This window comes from Salvelinus sp. IW2-2015, linkage group LG25 (genome assembly GCF_002910315.2).
Source record: "Salvelinus sp. IW2-2015 linkage group LG25, ASM291031v2, whole genome shotgun sequence".
Classification (NCBI taxonomy): Eukaryota; Metazoa; Chordata; class Actinopteri; order Salmoniformes; family Salmonidae; genus Salvelinus; species Salvelinus sp. IW2-2015.
This window is the reverse complement of record NC_036865.1, coordinates 2,567,704-2,589,030: the sequence shown is the minus strand read 5'-3', so window position 1 is coordinate 2,589,030 and position 21,327 is coordinate 2,567,704. Positions and strand designations below refer to the sequence as shown.

General features: G+C 46.5%; 1 protein-coding gene across 1 annotated transcript; it reads left to right on the top strand.

Annotated features, from left to right (window-relative positions):
• The first annotated feature begins 1,036 nt into the window (after positions 1–1,036).
• Positions 1,037–17,861, top strand: lg25h10orf71 (linkage group 25 C10orf71 homolog). Its single transcript, XM_070434817.1, has 3 exons — positions 1,037–1,597; positions 6,268–13,931; positions 14,715–17,861. Exons 2-3 carry the CDS (start codon positions 6,507–6,509, stop codon positions 17,385–17,387), a joined length of 10,098 nt encoding a protein of 3,365 aa, XP_070290918.1. The 5' UTR covers positions 1,037–1,597; positions 6,268–6,506; the 3' UTR covers positions 17,388–17,861.
• The last annotated feature ends 3,466 nt before the right edge of the window (positions 17,862–21,327 follow it).

The following is a 21,327-nucleotide window of genomic DNA, read 5'->3' as shown; positions in this document are numbered from 1 at the left end:
CCCTTTTCCGGCGTCTTTTCTTCACGCAAAGGCGTGGATCTGGGTTTGTTCCAGTGAAAGCAGGATATCCTTCTCGTCGGACTCGTTAAAGGAAAAAGTGTCTTCCAGTCCGCGGTGAGTAATCGCTTCTCTGATGTCYAGAAGTTATTTTCGGTCATAAGAGACGGTAGCAGCAACATAATGTACACAATTAGTAAAAATCAAGTTACAGAAAACGCAAAAAAATGTACAAAATTGCACAATTGTTCGGGAGAAAATAAAACGTCAGCCATGTTCTTCGACACCATCTTTATGCGTCTGGAGGTATAACTGTGGTATTTTATGTTAATTTGGATAGGGATAGGCTATCAGTCTAATCGAGGTGTAGACAACAGAACATTTGAGTGTTTTGAGTGTTTGAACTTGTAACTTGGCTGCATGAACTTCTAACGCGGCAGTGTGGGATTTGTCAGACATGAAGTCGGTGTGGTTTGGTTGCATCCGTTGGCAGTGTCCGCAATAAGGTAACGCAAGGAGCCGCTTGTGGATTTGACAACTCTAAAGCAGTTCCAACTCGTACACCGACAAAACAACAACTATGTGGATTTCAGCTAGTGCGGATCTTGCCAGGAAAAAGATCAAGAAACGTGCAGGGCATTGTTTTAGTGGTGCATGTTTCCTTGAGCTGTGAAACACACCCAGAACTGAAGACTATAAACAGAATACCTGGAATACAAACAGAGAGGCTGATTGCTGAAAATTGTACCGGAGAAATTACAGCGCACATGGTCTGGAGTTGGTAGATAATAGTCCTATCTATGGTCAAAAACACAATGACCAACTTCTAGAATAACCTAGAGTAATCTAGAATAATAATCCCAGTTGAAATCTTTGTCCTTATCTGTGGGAGGCTCAGGAACTATTTGTTGATGCGCTGTAGCTCTCCTCTCTGTCGCCATATGAAAAGGGTGAGCTCAGAAGTGAGCTCAACAGGCTATTTTTGTTTCCCAAGGGGGCACATGTGCCCAAGCACCCCCTCCTCCTACCCCCATCCCCTTACCACAACAACAGAACTGGAGGAAAAGGGTTCTCTTCTAACTTTAGACCCATGTTTTTCCCTCTATGTTTTATAGTCTTCCGAGGTGCTGTTAGCAACTACCCATTAGCATTAGCCATTAGCGGACAAGATTTATAAATAGTTTGAGGGGCCTGTTTGTTTCATCTGTCTGACACTCGACACCGACCGTCCGTCAGATAGCTGGTTATSTGCACTAGTTGAAGGCCCTGGTAACCGTCCCCAGCCTACAACACTAGCTTTCTCCTGGACGGCTCGTCTTTCTCCACCTGGTCTTCAGACCCTTCGTCTAACCAAGCATCTGACCAGCGCTCCTAGGCCTGAGAGAGTACTGTATGGATGGAGGACTGGGCTGGAGCAGCATGTTGAGTAGAGAGGCACAGAGCGGTCAGTGTGCTGTCTGAGAGGGCTCTGGGCAACAAAGGGCCTGTCTTCCTGCAGCTGCTGGCTTGGTGCAGCATGCCACGGCTCTCCTCAGGACAGACTTGTGTTTGAGGATTTACTAAAAGATCACTACACAAWTATGGAATACAGCAGCAGAAGGTAAGAGAGTACGCCGGTTTCTTGCCACCCACTGCTTTGTGTTTTCTTTGGTCATGAACAGGGGTAGATAGATACTGTATGAAGGAACGCATGTGCGCTTATCTCCCATGGGTACTGTATGGTTGACACATTCACTGAAAATAGCTGTTGCTGCACAGTCTTCCACTGCATTGGACTGACTGCAATTGAAACCTATGAACATGGGACTGGAATAGGTACACTACATGACCAAAAGTACACTAATGGTTTTTGTTATATAGTGCTAGGTTCAGTAGCCGTAAGGTGTAATTGTAACTGACCACCAGCCGTTTTAAGGGAGGCCCAGTGGTATCAGGTTTTAGAGGACCTTCATTGGTTAAAAATAAACCTGCCGCATGCACAGATGAAACGAAATCACCCTATGACAGGAGAGATAAGATTATGTTCATCAAAGACCGTGGAGCTAGGACTAGAGACAATCTGTAAGTTTAATGAGGTACACTACATGACCAAAAGTATGTGGACACCTGCTCGTCTAACATCTCATTCCAAAATCATGGGCATTAATATGGAGTTGGTTCCCCATTGCTACTAAAACAACCTCCACTCTTCTGGGAAGGCTTTCCACTAGATGTTGGAACATTGCTGCGGGGACTTCCTTCCATTTAGCCACAAAAGCATTAGTGAGGTCAAGCACTGATGTTGGGTGATTAGGCCTGGCTCGCAATCAGAATTCCAATTCATCCCATAGGTGTTCGATGGGGTTGAGGTCAGGGTTCTGTGCAGGCCAGTTAAGTTCTTCCACACCGATCTCGACAAACCATTTCTGTATGGACCTCGCTTTGTGCACGGGGGGGGGGGGCATTCCCCAAACTGTTGCCACAAAGTTGAATTCACAGAATCATCTAGAATGTCATTGTATGCTGTAGCATTAACTTTTCCCTTCACTGGAACGAAGGGGCCCAGCCCGAACCATGAAAAACAGCCCCAGACCATTATTCCTCGACCAAACAATACAGTTGGCACTATGCATTCAGAAAGGAGCCGTTGTTGCTCCTAGACGTTTCCACTTCACAATAACAGCACTTACAGTTGACCGAGGCAGCTCTAGCAGGGCAGAAATTTGATGAAAGTTGCCATCCTATAACGGCACTACTGCCAATGTTTAGCTATGGAGATTGCATGGCTGTGTGCTCGATTTTATACACMTGTCAGACACGGGTGTGACTGAAATAGCCAAATCCACTAATTTGAAGGGGTGTCCACATTCTTTTGTATAGTGTATTTTAAGACCGGGCTGGTAKGATGGATGTATGTTGGATATTCTGCGATACTGAATGCAGCTTTTCTGTGAATCCCAGGTCAGTGCAACCAAAATCCCTTGTATCTGACCGGAATTGCAGTGTAGTGTGGTCTGCATCTAGTTACTGTAGTGTGTGGTATGTAATGAGTGCTGTGTGATCCTCCCAGTCAGGTCAGGAGGTATTAATGGCCCATCGGTAGATATTCTGGGCAGGGTAAAGACTGCCTGGCAGCTGCAGTCAAATGAAACGCACATGATGATCACCCTGTATTACACTCCTCGTACCATTCAGGGTGAATGGTACGTTTATATGAATGGATGAATATGTATGAACTTTCCAATTTGTAAGTCGCTCTGGATAAGAGCGTCAGCTAAATGACTTAAATGTAAATGTTAAATGTTTATATGCCATTCCAACTCAACAAAATATGTCTTATTAAGTAATTCTATAAGCAAACTAAATATCGCCCCCCAAAATTTGAGTGGAACATTCATTTAAATTCCCAAGGGAACGTGCACAATACTGTAGCGCTGTTGGCAACTTTAACCATTTACAGATCTCAGTTGTTCTTTCGAGACACAGGAGACGTCATTCATTGATGGGAAATACTGTAGTGGGTAAGGAAAAGGAAAGGATTTGAACTGATTTGCCAAATGAAATGATCAGGTGATTGTTTTCATCGTAAAGAGCATTATTTCCCGTTTAATGTCTTCTTTTCAGTTTTGAGAACTGACGTTTGGCTGCCCCAGGTACAATGCTGTTGTATAATCCTTGAACAAGCAGCAATTCATTTATGAGAAAGACTATCCTCCTCCTCCTCCTCCTCTTCCTCCCAGGACGAGCCTCCTCTGGTATTTACATGGTAGTTGCATAGGCAGGTATAGTGTATTTACAGTGTATAGGTACGTATTGTTACTTACAGGTTTTATAGCTTTCTTGCAGTTTATGTAATTATCTGTTTACATTTTGATCTGTGTAACTAACACGTAATAACATACATATTAGGCACCAAAGTCTTTTATATCAAGAAAATATTTAGTCCAATGAAAGCATCGTCTAGCTATCTATAATTATTTTTACCCTACCACTCCGTGCAACATCACTATTCAGTTTTAGATTTAAGCCATTGAACAGCTGATCTTATTCTTATGAACGACTCGACAAACATTGAGTAAAATCTCATAAGAAATTGCYAATGATGACTTGGTCAAGTTCAAGAACCCGGATGCATGAACTTTATATTATATAGTGTATACAGTCAGGTCCATAATGATTGGCACCCTGATAAAGATAAGCAAAAAATATGGTATAAAATATATACAAATACTGAGCTACACTATGTGGACACCCCTTCAAATTATCGGATTCGGCTATTTCAGTCACACCTGTTGCTGACAGGTGTATAAAGCACACAGCCATGCAATCTCCATACACAAACATTGTCAGTAGAATGACCTTACTGATGAGCTCAGTGACTTTCAACGTGGCATCGTCATAGGATGTCACCTTTCCAACAAGTCAGTTAGTCAAATTTCTGCACTGCTAGAGCTGCCCCGGTCAACTGTAAGTGCTGTTATTGCAAAGTGGAAATGTCTAGGAGCAACAACAGCTCGGCCAGAAAGTGGTAGGCCACACAAGCTCACAGAACGGAACCGTCCTCGGTTGCAACACTCACTAACGAGTTTCAAATTGCCTTTGGAAGCAACGTCAGCACAATAACTGTTTGTTGGAAACTTAATGAAATGGGATTCCATGGCCGAGCAGCCGCAGACAAGCCAAAGATCACCATGAGAAATGCCAAGCGTCGTCTGGAGTGGTGTAAAGCTCGCCAACATTGGACTCTGGAGCAGTGGAAACGCATTCTCTGGAGTGATTAATCACGCTACACCATCTGGCAGTCCGACGGATGAATCAGGGTTTGGCGGATGCCAGGAGAACGCTACCTGCCCCAACACTTAGTGCCAACTGTACAGTTTGGTGGAGGAGGAATAATGGTCTGGGGCTGTTTTTCATGGATCGGGCTAGTGAAGGGTGTTAGTGTAGGGAAACCTTAACGCTACAGCGTACAATGACATTCTAGACGATTCTGTGCTTGGGGAAGGCCCTTTCCTGTTTTAGCATGACAATGCCCCCGTGCACAAAGTGAGGTCCATACAGAAATAGTTTGTYGAGATCAGTGCGGAAGAACTTGACTGGCCTGCACAGAGCCCAGACCTCAACCTCATCGAACACCTTTGGGATGAATTGGAACGTAGACTGCGAGCCAGGCCTAATCGCCCAACATTAGTGCCCGACCTCACTAATGCTCTTGTGGCTGAATGGAAGCAAGTCCCCCGCAGCAATGTTCCAACATCTAGTGGAAAGCCTTTCCAGAATAGTGGAGGCTGTTATAGCAGCAAAGGTGGGATCAACTCCATATTAATGACCATGATTTTGGTGGTGTCCACATTCTTTTGGTCATGTAGTGTATATTGTATCCTAAAAAACTGGGGGAAATATTTCTCAGAGAAATTACAAATAATTTTTCGCAAAAAGATAGGGTTGCAAGGATAAGGGCACTGAGCCTTTTTCTAAAATGTTCTATGAGATTGGAGAACACCATCCAGAAACTTTCCAGATCCTTGATATCCTTAATCTGCGCTGATGGACTGCCCTCTTCAATTCAAACCACAGGTTTTCAATGTGGTTCAAGTCTGGAGACTGAGATGGCCATGGTCAATTCATTTCTTTGTGGATTTTGATGTGTGCTTGGGGTTAATGTCTTGCTGGAAGATCCACTTGCGGCCAAGTTTCAGCCTCCTGGCAGAGGCAACCAGGTTTCTGGTTAAAATATCTTGGTGCTGGGAAAAATCATAATGCCGTTGACTTAACAAGGGCCCCAGCACCAGTGGAAACAAAATAGATCCACCACCATATTTTACAAGTGGTTACTGGGGTTATTWTCTGCGTATGCATCTTTCTTTCAACGCAAAACCCACCACTGGTGTGTGTGACCAAMGTGCTTTACTTTCATGTGGCTTTCATGACACTGATGAACGCTTAGGCCGAAACACTTGTCTATCTATCTACACCTGAATGAAATAAATACTAAAAAGAAACCACAAATCTCCTTTTCCATCGCCGCTTAATTAGCAGAAAGTCGCTTTAAATAAATACAGCTCTTGTTCAATTGCTAAACCACCACCAGTATCCCCTTGCACTTAATAGTAGCTTGACGTAAAGTGATATGGGACAACTTACTTGTATGTTCCCGTTTAGGGCAACAAAGAAAAAGTCTGATGGTCATGAAGACACAGTCCAACATTCATTCAATAGATTTAGGCTAAAGAAGAATTTTAAGCCTTTTCCACTTTTAACTCTGTTCTCTCGTCTATTCTCCTCCTGCAGGACACACRGGATGTCATGGCTCCTTCTGCTGCAGAAATGCAATACGCCTTAGGGGCCCACCAGGAATACAACCACGCCTTTGGGGCTAAGGCCCTCCAAAGAGACTGATTGGGCCCCTCTGAGGTTTCCTAAACCAGCCCCAGCTAAACACTGTTGTCTGGGTGTGTGACAGGACTAGACATGAGCTTTGTCTGAGTGAATGTGAGTGTGTGTGTGAGGTGTGTGATTGAGCTTTACCCATGACGACGGTGGAGAAGCGCCACTTCAGCCGGAGGGGCAGCGGCCACAGGAAGCACAGCAGCGGCGGCTTGAGCGACACATCCAGTGGAGGCTCGATCCTGGATGACACAGACCGTGAGGTCAGCAGCCTGACTGACCGAGCCTTCAGGAGCCTCTGCATTGGCGAAGAAGCCATTTACAACGACTCTGACCTGGGCTCCTCACCGTCAGCTCAGAGGGAGAGRCACCAGGCCTTCAGCCAAGATATTATAGCTGCCCAGGAGAAGGAGGACAGGGAAAGGGATGCTTTCAAGAGAGCCGCCCACGAGAGCTTTAGCCTCAGTCTCCAGCAATATGGACAGGGAGGGGGTGAGGCGGGTTGGGAGGGGGAGGGGAGGATGTGGACAGGACAGTATGGTTTAGAGAACCAGGGTTATTCAGGGTGGGAGGGGCAAGGGGAGGGGAGGACAGAGGGAAGGATGTCTACCACATTCCAGCGCTCCTTCATAGACGTGTCTCAGCAGGAGAAGACTCTGRGGGAGGAGAGACTATCCTTCCTGAGTTATGGAGGGTCCGACACCAGCTGGCAGCASCGTCGCAGTCGCTCCCGAGTCTCCTCTCTCATCAAAGCCTTTAGCTCAGAGGGTTATGGAGGTGGGGACGGGTGGATGGAGGGGAAACTCAGGGACTGGAACAATGAGTCCTCCTGGGACAAGTCAGCTCTGATGAGCATCCAGAGAGAGCTGTCTGAGTTCTCTACGGCATACCCCCATAACTTTAACAGTGGCCCCTTCCCGGCGGCCGGCACCTTCTCCCAGCAGACAGGCCCCTTACCCCACAGTAGGAACAGCCTCTACCCCTCTGAGGTATCTTCTGCTGTGTCTCAGTTGGACAAAACATCCTCCTTCATGAGATCCTCCCACAGAAAACACTGTAGTAAACAAAGCATGTTTGCACAGCTCAACTCAACCTCTAACTTCTTTCTCCATAGTGAGTTCAGCCCCTTCCAGCCCCTGTGGAGAGACCATAACAGGTTCCCCTTCCAGCAGGGGGGTGTCTCCGGGTTCATGTCCCCTGCAAACTTCCCTAAATGGTACGACTCACCCATGTACAAGGAGCTGACATTCGAACAGCAGTTCTACGCCCACCCTGGGATCAAGGAGACAGTGTATGGACCCCAACGTAAGCCCCTGGAGGGGGGCTCCACAGTGCTGCAGAAGGCCTCAGCCCTGGAGAAACGCTCTGAGTCTGAGCTGGCCGGTCACCACCCACCATGGAAACGCACCCAGAGCGCGGGGTCAAACAGATATCTCTCACTCCGTCCCTCGACGGTCTCTCCTACCAGTGAGAGGTCCCGGCGTGGCCACGATGCTGTCAGCGCCATCACTGAGTTCCAGCACACTGAGCGTTTTACCAAATTGACCGCAGAGCAGAGTGTTACAACAGTCCTAAACAGCGCCGAGCAGAGTAGTGTCGTGAAAGGCAACAAGAACAGTGTCATTTCCTTTCACAACAAGGTTAGCACAGTAGCAGTGGAGCAGGGTGTAGTCGCTAGCAACMCCAGCACAACGCCCTTTAACATCACCCAGCTGCTGACGCCTGTCATCCACAACCATCAGGACACCTCAGAAGCTCTGCAGTACACCCTTTCCCCCTCCGTCGCCATCGAGCAACCCYCCGMCACAGTAYCAGTGGAGCCGGTTGTAGTCSCTAGCAACCCCAGCACCACTCCCTTTAACTTCACCCAGCAGTTAACACCTGTCATCCACAATCCGCAAGACACTGACACCACCTCAGAGGTGCTACAGTACGCCCTCTCACCCCCCCTCGCTCTCGAACAGCCCACCGTCTGGGGCGAGAGAGAGAGGGAGAGAAGGGGGGCCACACCAGAGGTGAGGATTTCCAGCTACAAGTCCAGAGCCTCCGGTCTCCTCTTTAACCTGAAAGACAATAGGAAGAGGGTGAAAAGCACATACAGTCCCACCAAGTTCAAAGGCCTGGAGGTGACTGGCAGGAGTAAATCTAACCTGGACGGCTATGAGCCCAGAGACACAGTGATAGATATGCCAGCCTACTTAGACATCCCTGTTCCCCAGGTGGTAGTACAGGAGGAGCCCAATGCAATAGACATTTCATTTCACCCCCATACCAACCCACAGTATAGCCCCTCATTGCAGCCAACCACTGCACACTCTGACCAACAGTTGGATTACACTGACACTAGTAAACTAGAGGCCTATCAGGCAGTGAAGTTGTCTCAGACTCAGGAGGAGATGGTTTACCGTCAGGAGTACAGTGGAAACTGCAGAAACAGAGATCCGCTCACTACCAGTCAGAACGGCCAAGGTGGGTTATCACAATTTATTAAATCCGATGAAATAAGTAGGACTGAGCTCCTCCAAAATGATATGTATGAGCAAGTCAGCCCCACGAAACCAGGCCGAGACAACACCCTTCCCACAGTGAGCTCGCACCTCCCTAACACTAAGCCCAAACCTTACCCTAGCCCTAATTCTACCCCTAACCCACCCCCAGCAGTCCTAGACACTTACAGGACAGATGGAATCACTCCAAACCAAACCAACACTGCAAACAGAGACGCACTAGTATCCAAACAAAGTATTGAGCCCAATACAAACCAGACTACGGTAGAGAGATACACAAAGGCAGGTGGATATGAGCAAGTAAGAGAGAACAAATATGGTTTGGGTGTGAATGTTACAACAGAAGTGCCTCCATGGAAAGGGGAGATCGCTGCGCTAATCGAAAAAGACAAACAGTCTCTACCCTCACACAGAGCAGCTACACTGAAGCAGGACCCAAACCAGAAATATGGAAATGAGTGGAATATATATGGACAACAAGAAAAGAGAGAACAGGGGGAGCCGAATGCATCTGGTGGAAGGCTGCATCCAGCTGGTGAAGTCTTAAGAGGTCAAAATATCCTTCCATATAAGGAAATGCTTCCGGTTCCTGACCACACACTGGCCAATCAGGAGGAACTGTCAAACAGATTCGCTCAAAACACAGTCTGCCCTCTTAGTCAGCAGATCATCAGCGACACCGTAGAAGAGCAATGCTATTCTGGGACTTTTATGGACAAGTATGGAACTGTAGATCAGTATCGAGTCAATGAGGAATCTCTCACCACCAAAGAGAAGCGTCAGAACCAAAATGATCACTTGTACAGGGGTACAGGACAAGACCACAGGAAACAGAGTCTGTATTCGGAGGGCGATAAGACATATACAGTCCATAACACCCTGACAGAAAGAGAGCAACCTGTTCAGAGAAAACCACATGCCCCATGGGTGGAAGACAACAAACTACCCGGAAACGAAGGATATGTAGATAAACAACAATATGACCAGGATATACAGTGGAGTTCATCATACAAGAATGAGAACAGACAATACAGAGACAGTGCAGCTACAACAGCACAATGTGCAAAAGATCACAATCAGTATACCGACAGGACTGCTGCAATACTGCAACAGACAAATGGAGAATTTAGTGCAATTAACAGTCACCAATATCCCAAAAGTACTACAAATGACCCCAGTAAGATGCACACAACAGGGCTAGCTAAAGCAGAGCTAGCTGAAGCAGAACAAGCTCAATTAGAGCAAGATAAAGCAGTGTTAGCTAAATCAAAACAGGCTAAAATCGAGCAAGTAAAAGCAGAGCTAGATAAAGCAGAACAAGTTCAAGCAGATATAGCTGAAGCAGAGTTAGCTAACGCAGAGTTAGCTAAAGCAGAACAAGCTAAATCAGAGTTAGCTCAAGCTAAACTTGCTAAAGCAGAGCAAGCTAAAGCAGAACTAGAAAAAGCAGAGAAAGCTAAAACTGAGTTAGCTAAAGCAGAGCAGGCTAAAGCAGAACAAGTGAAACCAGACATGGCTAAAGCAGAACAAGCTAAATCAGTGAGCGCTAGAGCAGAGAAAGCTAAAACTGAGTTACCTAAAACAGAACAAAACAAAACAGAGCAAGCTAAAGCAGAACTAGCTAAGGTAGAGTTAGCAAAAGCTCAAACAGAACAAGCAAAAGCAGATCTTGCTAAGGCTAAACTAGCTAAAGCAAAGTTAGCTAAAGCTCAAGCAGAACAATCTAAAGCAGAGAAAGTGAAATCAGAGCTAGCAAAAACAGAGTTGGCTAAAGTAGAGAAAGATAAAGAAGAGTTAGCTAAAACTCAAGGGGAACAAGGTAAAGCAGAATTAGCTAAAGCAGAGTTGGTTAAAGCAGAGTTGGTTAAAGCAGAGTTGGTTAAAGCAGAGTTGGTTAAAGCAGAGTTAGCTAAAGCAGAGTTAGCTAAAGCAGAGTTAGCTAAAGCAGAGTTAGCCAAAACAGAACAAGCTAAAGCAGAAACTGCTAAAGCAGAGTCAGCTAAAGCAGAGCATGATGAACCCGCCCAGTACAGTGCATGGTCAGCCAGCGAGGACCGATACGGCATAAATGATATCCTCACTACCAGAGACTATGAACAGGTGAAGAGAGAGCGACTGAGAGAGAGAAAGCACACTGCCAACGAAGCCGTTTCAGCAGCGGGCGACACATTCACCAATCTCAACATATCTGCAAAGGCCGAGAACAAAACACTCCAACCGAACGATGTCTCTCCCATCAGCAGGTGTGAAAGGGTAGACAGGGGGGGAGATGACTACAACAGATTGAGAGAGAAATACGGGTTCAGTCATGCAGTTTCAGCTAAGGGAAACAAACAGCCCTCTAAGGATGTAGCTGCGACAGATGACTGTAAAAAGACTCCGAGGGATGCACTTGCCACTAATGAACATGAGCGGGGGAATGAGGGCCAATGGGTGTACAGCGAGTCATCCAAACAATTCAAACTGGCCAGTCAGATCGAGAGTAAGACGACGCCGGCTGACCCGACTGTAGCAATGATGAAAGACGTCCATCCGTCCTCATTCAGAGCTCTGTCACTAAAAGAGAAAGGCCAGACCAAGCAAGAGATACTGACGTCGAAACTGAAGGCCCACGCTGAAAAGGAGATCTCAGCCATCAAAGAGAAAGGTTTTGGTAAACGAGACAGACTCTTATCAAGAAACCCCACCAAGCACCAGGAACAGAGAGAGAGAGGTCAGAATGGACAGGAAGTGAAGAGCGTTAAAAATAATCCATCCAGGGGTGAAAAACAAACAAACAGCCAACTCAGCATCAGGAAGGAAGCACCTCAATCAGAACATAAAGAGCCAGCTAAAACTGAAGCATCGGCTGTCAGTGACGGTCAACAGTCAAGAGCATCACTGGAACAGGCCATGAACAGGTCAAAGGTCAGTGATGTAATTGAAAAGGAAGGGCGTCAGTCAAAGAAGGAGGAAAGTAAAAATGAGGCCATTTCTGGTGACAGTTTGCAGATCATGGGGATAATGGTGACCATAAGAGAACCCTCGGTGAATGAAGACAACGTTTCTACTCCACATCAACCCGCCCCAGTAAAAGATAAGATAAACATGGAAAAAGAGGCAATTATTTCCAATAAAAATGAACTCAGCTCAGGTCAACTTCCCAGCAACAATTCAGGCCATTTGAAACAAGAGACTCCTCCAGCCATGGCTCCCATTGCAGATGAAAGCGTTTCAGAAAATGAAGTTAGATCAATTGTAACAAGCAAAAGGGAAGACACCACATTTGCTGAGCCTGTAATTACAGAAAAGGCCAGAGTTAAACAGCAAACACAGTTGCCAGAAGGGAACGGTGAACCTAAAACAGAATGTGTTATAAGTGGGAGTAAGCAGGCTAAAACTGCACCTGAAACCACAAAGAAAGATCCCGAAAAAAAGGCCAGATCTGTGAGGAACGAGAATTGTTCACGGGAGATTCCTAAATCGTATGGGAGAGATAAGTCTCAGAGGGAAACTCTACTCCATGACACCCCTGCAGTTAAAGATGGACGCTCAGCAGAGGTCAAATCGGCTAAAAATAAACAGTTGGCTGAAACTCAACCTCTCCTCTTTAAACATAGCATCGCCGCAAGAAACCCTAACGACTACGCAAATAACAACCATCCTACTAATGAAAGCATCGGCAAGGCCGACCTTGCAGCGGTGGAAATGGCAAAGAGCAGTGTCATTCAAGGTGGCGAAGACATCAGTGTTCAAGATGGCCAAGTGGAGAATGTACACATAGAAAGTATTACAATCCATGTTGTATCATCAATAAGTGAGATTGACAACCACAAAACTACCGAAAGTCACTCAGTTACCAARCATGTTTCTTCAGGAGCAGAGAAACCCACTGGTGACAACAATGTTCACATTGATAGCATAGCCATCCGTGTTCTGTCAGGTGTGAGTGAGAACAGCAATGTGGAAACAATCGCAAAAGAGAGAGAGCATAACCCGGCACTTCCAAGTGAAAAAGTGTCTCGTAAACCAGAGGTGAAACCAAGACAGAAGGTGCTGCCTACTGTCCCTACTGCCATCGCAGACTACGCCAGACTAAAGGTGATCTCTACAGAAGAAGATTCCCCTCCTAACGTGGACAGTCCAAGCAGAAAGGATGGATATTTTCCCATGATACAGACTCTCCGCAGTAGATGTCCAGTCTTTACAGCTGAACAGGAAGACCACCCGGTGACCGGAGGGATGTCGAGGAAAGAAGAGGTATCTGTGAAAGAACCAGAGATTCCCTCCAAACGAATCACGGAGGCTAAGATAGGAGTGTTGTCTTCCATGGAGCAGGAACAGAGAAAGAAAGGGATGTTGGTTGACGTTAAGACCAGAAACCCCTCTTTCTCACAACAACCGACCCAACCCACCCATGTTGACATGCCTGGAAAAGACCTGTTCTCCCCTACAGAGGCAACGCAATATATGGAGAAAACACATGCAACACRGGCCTCTCTGGGAGACATATATAGCATGGAGAAGAGAGAGGAGAGGAGAGAGAGACAGAGAGAGGAGCAGAGGAAAGAGGAKAGGAAGACAAGACAGAGAGAGGAGGAGAGGATGGTGAGAAACAAAGAGGAGAGGAAAGAGGAGGAGAGGAAGGTAAGATGGAGAGATGAGGAGAGGATGGTGATTGCGAGACAGAAAGAAGTCGAGAGGAAAGAGGAAGAGAGAAGAGAGCAACAGCGACGGAGAGAGGAGAAGAAAGCGGAGGAGAGGAGGAAGAGACAGAGAGAAGAGGAGAAGATGGCGAGACAGAGAGAGGAAGAGAAGAAAGAGGAGGAGAGGAGAGCGACACAGAGAGAAGAGGAGAAGATGGCGAGACAGAGAGAGGAAGAGAAGAACGAGAAGGAGAGGAGAGAGCAACAGCGACAGAGAGAGGAGGAGAAGAAAGAGGAGGAGAGGGTTGTGAGACAGAAAGAGGAGGAGAAGGACAGAATAGAACAACAGCGACAGAAAGAGGAGAAGAAAGAGGAGGAGAGGAGGGTGAGACAGATAGAGGAGGAAAAAGAGAGGGTGAGGAGGGCGAGACAGAGAGAAGAGAGAGGATAGCAAGACCAGAAAAGGAGGATCTGAAAGAGGAAGAGAGGAGAGAGCAACAGGAGAAAAAAGGAGGAGAGGCAGACAGAGAGAAGGGAGAGATGGTGAGAACAGAAAGAAGGAGAGAGGAAAGAGGAGAGAGGAGAGGCACACAGATAGAAGAAGAGAGAATGGCAAAGACAGAGAAAAGAGAGGAGATGGAGAGAGAACAGCGACAGGAAGAGGAAAAGAGAGGAGAGGGGAAAGACAGAGAAATACAGCCCAAGACAAGAAGAGGAGACAAAGAACAGGAAGAAAGCAATAGAAAAAGATAGAAAGCAGTGGAGAGACAGAAAGAGGAGGAGAAGACAGAATAGAACAAACAGCGACAGAAAGAGGAGAAGAAAGAGGAGGAGAGGAGGGTGAGACAGATAGAGGAGGAGAGGAAAGAGGAGTTGAGGAGGGCGAGACAGAGAGAGAGGAGAGAATACAAACAGAAAGAGGAGGATCTGAAAGAGGAAGAGAGGAGAGAGCAACAGAGAAAAAAAGAGGAGAGGGCAAGACAGAGAGAAGGGGAGAGGATGGTGAGACAGAAAGAAGAGGAGAGGAAAAGAGGAGAGAGGAGCGACACAGATAGAAGAGAGAGAATGGCAAGACAGAAAGAGGGAGGAGATGAGAGAGCAACAGCGACAGAAAGAGGAGAGAAGAAAGAGAGAGAGTGTGAGACAGAAAGAGGAGGAGAAGACAGATAGAACAAACAGCGACAGAAAGAGGAGAAGAAGAAGGAGAGGAGGGTAGACAGATAGAGGAGGAGAGGAAAGAGGAGTGAGGAGGGCGAGACAGAGAGAAGAGGAGAGGATAGCAAGACAGAAAGAGGAGGATCTGAAAGAGGAAGAGAGGAGAGAGCAACAGAGAAAAAAGGAGGAGAGGGCACGACAGAGAGAAGGGGAGAGGATGGTGAGACAGAAAGAAGAGGAGAGGAAAGAGGAGGAGAGGAGAGCAACAAAGATAGAAGAGGAGAGGATGGTGAGACAGAAAGAGGAGGAGAGGAAAGAGGAGAGGATAGGGGAACAACGACAGATAGAGAGGATGAAAGAGGGGGAGATGAAAGAGGAGAGGAGAGAGCTACAGCGACAGAAAGAACAGAAGAAAGAGGAGGAGAGGAGGGTGAGACAGAAAGAGGAGGATATTACAAATCAACAGCGACAGAGAGGGAAGGAGGAGAAGAAAGAGGAGAGGAAGGCGAGACAGAAAGAGGAGGAGAGGATGGCGAGACAGAAAGAGGAGGAAAGGAGAGAGGAACAGCAACGGAGAGAGCAGGAAAAGAAAGAGGAGGAGAGGATGGTGAAACAGAAAGAAGAGGAGAGGAAAGAGGATGAGAGGAAAGAGGAGAGGAGAGAGCAACAGCGACAAAGAGATGAGGAAAAGATGGCGAGACAGAACGAGAAAGAGAGGAAAGAGAAGGAGAGGAGAGACCCACAGCGACAGAGAGAGGAGGAGAAGAAAGAGGAGAAGCAGAGGGCGAGACAGAGACAGAGAGAGAAGGAGAAGATGGATGCTCTCCAGTATTACTCCATCAGCAGCCCTGAGGGTCAAACCAGACCCAGGGACATACCCCTCTTCTCCCCCCAGCCTTCCCCACGCAGGGGGGACCTTGAGGACTGGGAGTCCTGTGGTAGACCTCACCTCCCTACCTCCCCTGCCCCCCCTTCCACCCGCTCCAACACCTCCTCCCCTGCCCTCGGGGGCAAGCCCACCATGTTCAGAGTCAAAGACAACACCTTCAGAGGCTCCTCTCTCACCAAGTCCGTCAAACCACTCTTCCACAAGAGCTTTGGAGAAGAGTTCAAGGTGGGCTCAGCCCTCTGGAGCGGATCAGAGWTGGGAGACGAGGAGCTTGAGAGGACAGGAGAGAGCGTACATGAAAGGCTGAGAGAGAGCGCCGGGACTCCTGTGTATCATGACTCCGCCATCTCGTCACACCGACTCCCCCGCATCCGAGAGACTCAGCCCTCGAAAGAGTTCACCGCCCCCTCGGAGACCACCTACACATACCCTTACTCCAGGCTCCTATCCAGGAGGAATGTGGCTCTGGACGACGATGACTCTCGCTCGATGATCAGCAACATGTCTGGGGATGTTGAGAGTTATGCCACCAGTGTAGCCGACCTGTCTGACTCTGAGTTCGCCAGCAGGGGGGGCTATAGCAGGCCAGATTCAGCCTGTAGTTTTATCAGTGACGTAGGACGGCCACTGGGGAAGCCCCCGACTGTTCCTCCTAAGAGTGAGAAAGCTCTACGGAGAGCCAAGAGGCTCACAACCCGCAGGATAAAGAAAGAGTCGAAGACTGAGACAGACAGCATTACTGACTTAGTGAAGAAACCGGTCCATGCAGTCGCTAGTGTCCCCTCCTCACCCTCAGAGCTACGATCCTCCAACCGTCACGCTCTTGCCTCCCCCCATTTCGCTGCCCCTATCTCTCTGCCCCTTGCCCCAACTCACATCTCCAGTGTCCCCTGTTCTCCAACTGATTTAGGATCCACTCATCACCCATCCTTCCACACCTCCCCCCACGCCAAAGCCCCTGTCTCCCACCCCCGAGTCACAACGCAAGTGGCCAGTGTGCCCTCCTCCCCCACCCACCACCACCATGCTCACCCCAGACACCTTGTCTCACCCCTGGCCTCCCCCCTGAATGTCCCTCAGTACCACGTAGACCCCTACTACCCTTCCCCACCCTCCCTCAGCCTCCCCCAGCACTTCACCCAAGGTTTAACCCAGAAGAAGGTTCTACAGGACCCGGGGTCTGGTCAGTACTTTGTGGTGGACATGCCTGTCCAGGTGAAGACCAAGACCTTCTTTGACCCAGAGACGAGGAAGTACGTCCAACTGAATGTCCGTCAGCCAGGTCAGGGAGGCTCTCTGTCTCAGCCCCAGCCACAGTGTTATCCCCAGTCCCTCCCCGAAGACTCATACACCCAGCCCCAACCCCAAACATATCCCCCATACACCCAGCCCCAGGCTCATCCAGCCAGCCGGCCCTATGTGCTCTACCAGGGATACCCCCAGAGATACCAGCCCATGCCCGTTTCATCCCTGCCCACTCACAGGTCTCTCTCTGGGGTGTCTGCCTTGGTGTCTCCCACCCAGGACCCACAGCCCACAGAGGAGAGTCAGGGTTGGGCAGAGGAGGGAGAGAGGCAGGGGGAGGGCTGGAGCAACCAGTGTTATGAAGGAGAGGAGGAGATAATGGAGAGAGAGACATATGGACAGAGCTACAGCCAAGAGCAGACACCTTACATGGACACAGCTCATGACGCACGCACTGCCCATGACACACACGCTGCGTACGACACACACAACCAGCTGGACAAAGGCGCAGTGGACGTTGATGATACTAACCCCGCCCCCCACCGTGATATCATCACCATGAGCGAGCTGGAGGACTTTGCTATGGATTCTGGTGACTGGTGACACTGATTGACAGCTTTTGTTTCACAGGTCCTGTTAGGATCGTGTTCATTAGGCACCGAACAGAAGAAAATGGACTGAGATTGGGTTTTTCTGTTACGGGCCCTGATAATGAACACAGCCCTGGTTTCTCTAGAGCACAGGTTCAAGCATCAAAGAGACTTATAAAAGGCTGAATAGCATTTCATCTAATGGAATAAACAGCTGTGTTTTAAAGTGTTATGATTGCATTGACATGCAAAAATACAGATTTCACAGAAGCCCAATACATAGTTTAAAAAACATGCGTGGTAGACAACAGGTGTAGGCTAACAGTGAAATGCTAACTTACGGGTCCTTTTCCAACAATGCAGAGTTGAAGATTAGATACTAAATCAAATAAAATAATTGTCTGGCCATAAATAAATAGAATAAACTAGGCAACCGGATAGATAATAGACAGTAGCAGCAGTGTGTGTGTGTGTGTGTGTGTGTGTGTGTGTGGTGTGTGTGTGTGTGTGTGTGTGTGTGTGTGTGTGTGTGTGTGTGTGTGTGTGTGTGTGTTGTGTGTGTGTGTGTGTGGTGTGTGTGTGTGTGTGGGGTTTTTGTGTGTGTGTGTGGTGCGTGCGTGCGTGTGTTGCGGTGCGAGTGAAGCGATGTGGCTTTATATGTGACTTATTTCAGATCTTTGTCTGCTGTAATTGACTATTTTCTTTCGTTTTTCTTTCGAAAATTATCCCTCTTCTGAGACATTTTGTAAAGCTTGCTGTTATATTGCTGATGTTGATCTTTTTGTAGTTTTGTAGTGGAATTATGAATTAGATTAAGGCTATTTATTATTAACTGTTTCACAGAAATGTTTACCATTCCATATTTTGAATGTGATATGCTGTCTAGGATATTCTTGGGGTGCATTTGATCGATATGTCACGGTCACCTAGAACTTTTACTAATATTAGTGAATAGTGAATAAGAACACAACACAATAGATATCTACAGTATTTAACCGTTTCAATGCTGAGAGTACTTCTGGGGATGCAGTTTAGCGGGTTGTAGAACCCGAAGTTCTCATTAGCTACATCTGTTACCGGTGTAAACGTCAAATGGATTGGATTATTATTTACACCTCAATTTGGTTGGTGTGCATGAAATATTGTCAAACAATGTGGTGGCGATTCTGCAACAAGGTCTCCTTAGAATATGTCAGAATAGTGACATATTGGGAATTTAACCATTATACCGTATGTCACCTAAACTGAAAGGTCTATGCAAAGTGAACACAAAACTTGTATTTATGCAAATATGCAACCACATTGTGTAGATGTGAACGCTGATTTAAATATGAATGTTTAGTAGATTTGATTTCAATAAATAGATCCACATTTCGGAAGTGAGAAATGTGTACAGGGTTTCTCCCTTGCTGTGAATAATATAGTGTGAGATGGACTTAACAAAAGCACAATTTATCACTCTGTATGAACTTTCTTTGTCAGTATTTTGGATGTCTTTCAGAAGCACTTTGTAAAGAAGCAAATAAACAAATGATGTGTTGTTTGCTGGTTTTGTTTTTGTTGTTGACAAAAATAGTTCTCTGTTAATGAACTCAGTAGCTGACTAAGATACCACCTAGTGGACGTGATACGTACATAACCACGGACCTCTTCTCCTTTCCTCTTCTCCTTCAGTATAATAGTAGATTTGGTGTCCAGAGCCTTCATAATCACACTTTTTGTAGCTTTTTCAGTACACTGTCCTCCCACACTGTCCTCCCTGCAAAATGCTCCAGTCATTTCTTATGGTGCATTTATGTACAGTTGAAGTTGGACGTTTACATACACCTTAGCCAAATATACTTAAACTCAGTTTTTCACAATTCCTGACATTTCATCTGAGTAACAATTCCCTGTCTTAGGTCAGTTAGGATCACCACTTTATTTTAAGAATGTGAAATGTCAGAATAATAGGAGAGAGAATGATTGATTTCAGCTTTATTTATTTCATCACATTCCCAGTGGGTCAGAAGTTTACATACACYCAATTAGTATTTGGTAGCATTGCCTTTAAATTGTTTAAYTTRGGTCAAATGTTTCAGGTAGCCTTCCACAAGCTTCCCACAATAAGCTGGGTGAATTTTGGCCCATTCCTCCTGACAGAGCTGGTGTAACTGAGTCAGGTTTGTAGGCCTCCTTGCTCGCACACGCTTTTTCAGTTCTGCCCACAAATTTTCTATRGGATTGAGGTCAKGGCTTTGTGATGGCCACTCCAATACCTTGACTTTGTAGWYCTTAAGCCATTTTGCCACAACTTTGGAATTATGCTTGGGGTCATTGTCCATTTGGAAGATCGTTTTACTGTGGATATAGATACTTTTGTACCTATTTCCTCCAGCATCTTCACAAGGTCCTTTGCTGTTGTTCTGGAATTGATTTACACTTTTTGCACCAAAGTACGTTCATCACTAGGAGACAGAATGCGTCTCCTTCCTGAGAGGTATGACGGCTGCGTGGTCCCATGTTGTTTATACTTGTGTACAATTGTTTGTACAGATGAACGTGGTACCTTCAGGCGTTTGGAAATTGCTCCCAATGATGAACCAGACTTGTGGAGGTCAACAATGTTTTTTCTGAGGTCTTGGCTGATTTCTTTTGATTTTCCCATGATGTCAAGCAAAGAGGCACTGAGTTTGAAGGTAGGCCTTGAAATACATCCACAGGTACACCTCCAATTGACTCAACAGTGATGTCAATTAGCCTATCAGAAGCTTCTAAAGCCATGACATAATTTTCTGGAATTTTCCAAGCTGTTTAAAGGCACAGTCAACTTAGTGTATGTAAACTTCTGATCCACTGGATTGGGTTACAGTGAATTATAAGTGAAATAATCTGTCTGTAAACAATTGTTGGAGAAATGACTTTGTGCCTGTGCACAAAGTAGATGTCCTGACCGACTTGCCAAAACTATAGTTTGTTAACAAGAAATTTGTGGAGTGGTTGAAAAATGAGTTTTAATGACTCCAACCTAAGTGTATGTAAACTTCCTACTTCAACTGTATGTATCCCTAAACCTAGGGATACATACCACTGATGAAATGCCCTCATACTGAGATGCACCCTATGCTCTGACTTTGATCATTGATCTAAAGCCTAAACTTGAAGAAAATACATACATTTTCATTTATTTTATTTAACTAGGCAAGTCAGTTAAGAACAAATTCTTATTTACAATGGCGGCCTACTGGGGGAACAGTGGGTTAATTGCCTTGTTCAGGGGCAGAACGACAGATGTTTACCTTGTCAGCTCGGGGATTTAATCCAGCAACTTTTTGGTCACTGGCCCAACGCTCTAACCACTAGGCCACCTGCCGCCCCGATCTATGAGATATCTTTTTTAAATTTTGCGTATCAAATAAATACATTTTTTCAAGGGAGAAAAATTTGAAAGAATGTTTTTGGTTGAACCTTTATTTAGGTTAAATAACGTCCCATTGAGTTTAGGAGACCTGGCCAAGAYGGTCATGTTGATGGATTTGGGGCTCCTGAGTGGTGCAGTGGTCTAAGGCACTGCATCTTAGTGCAAGAGGTATCACTACAGTACCTGGTTCAAATCCAGGCTGCATCACATCTGGCCGGGATTGGGAGTACCRCAGGGCGGTGCACAATTGGCCCAGTTTTGTCCGGGTTTCGCTGAGGTAGGCTGTCATTGTAAATAAGAATTTTTTATTAACTGACTTGCCTAGTTAAATAATGAGCCATCTCTGGGTCTGATATGAGACAGGAGTCTGGTCCAGAGCAGAGAGCTGGTCCTGGTCCTCTCCATGCTGAGTCAGGTGCCTCCCTGTGGTTGTGTCGCTGTCAGCAGCCTGTGGTTACAGCTGGCAGACATCTGACAGACAAATGCATTACTCTGCTGAGTTAAAATATGCTATGCTGGTATAACCTCCATCAGCGATGCGTCTAACAGATCT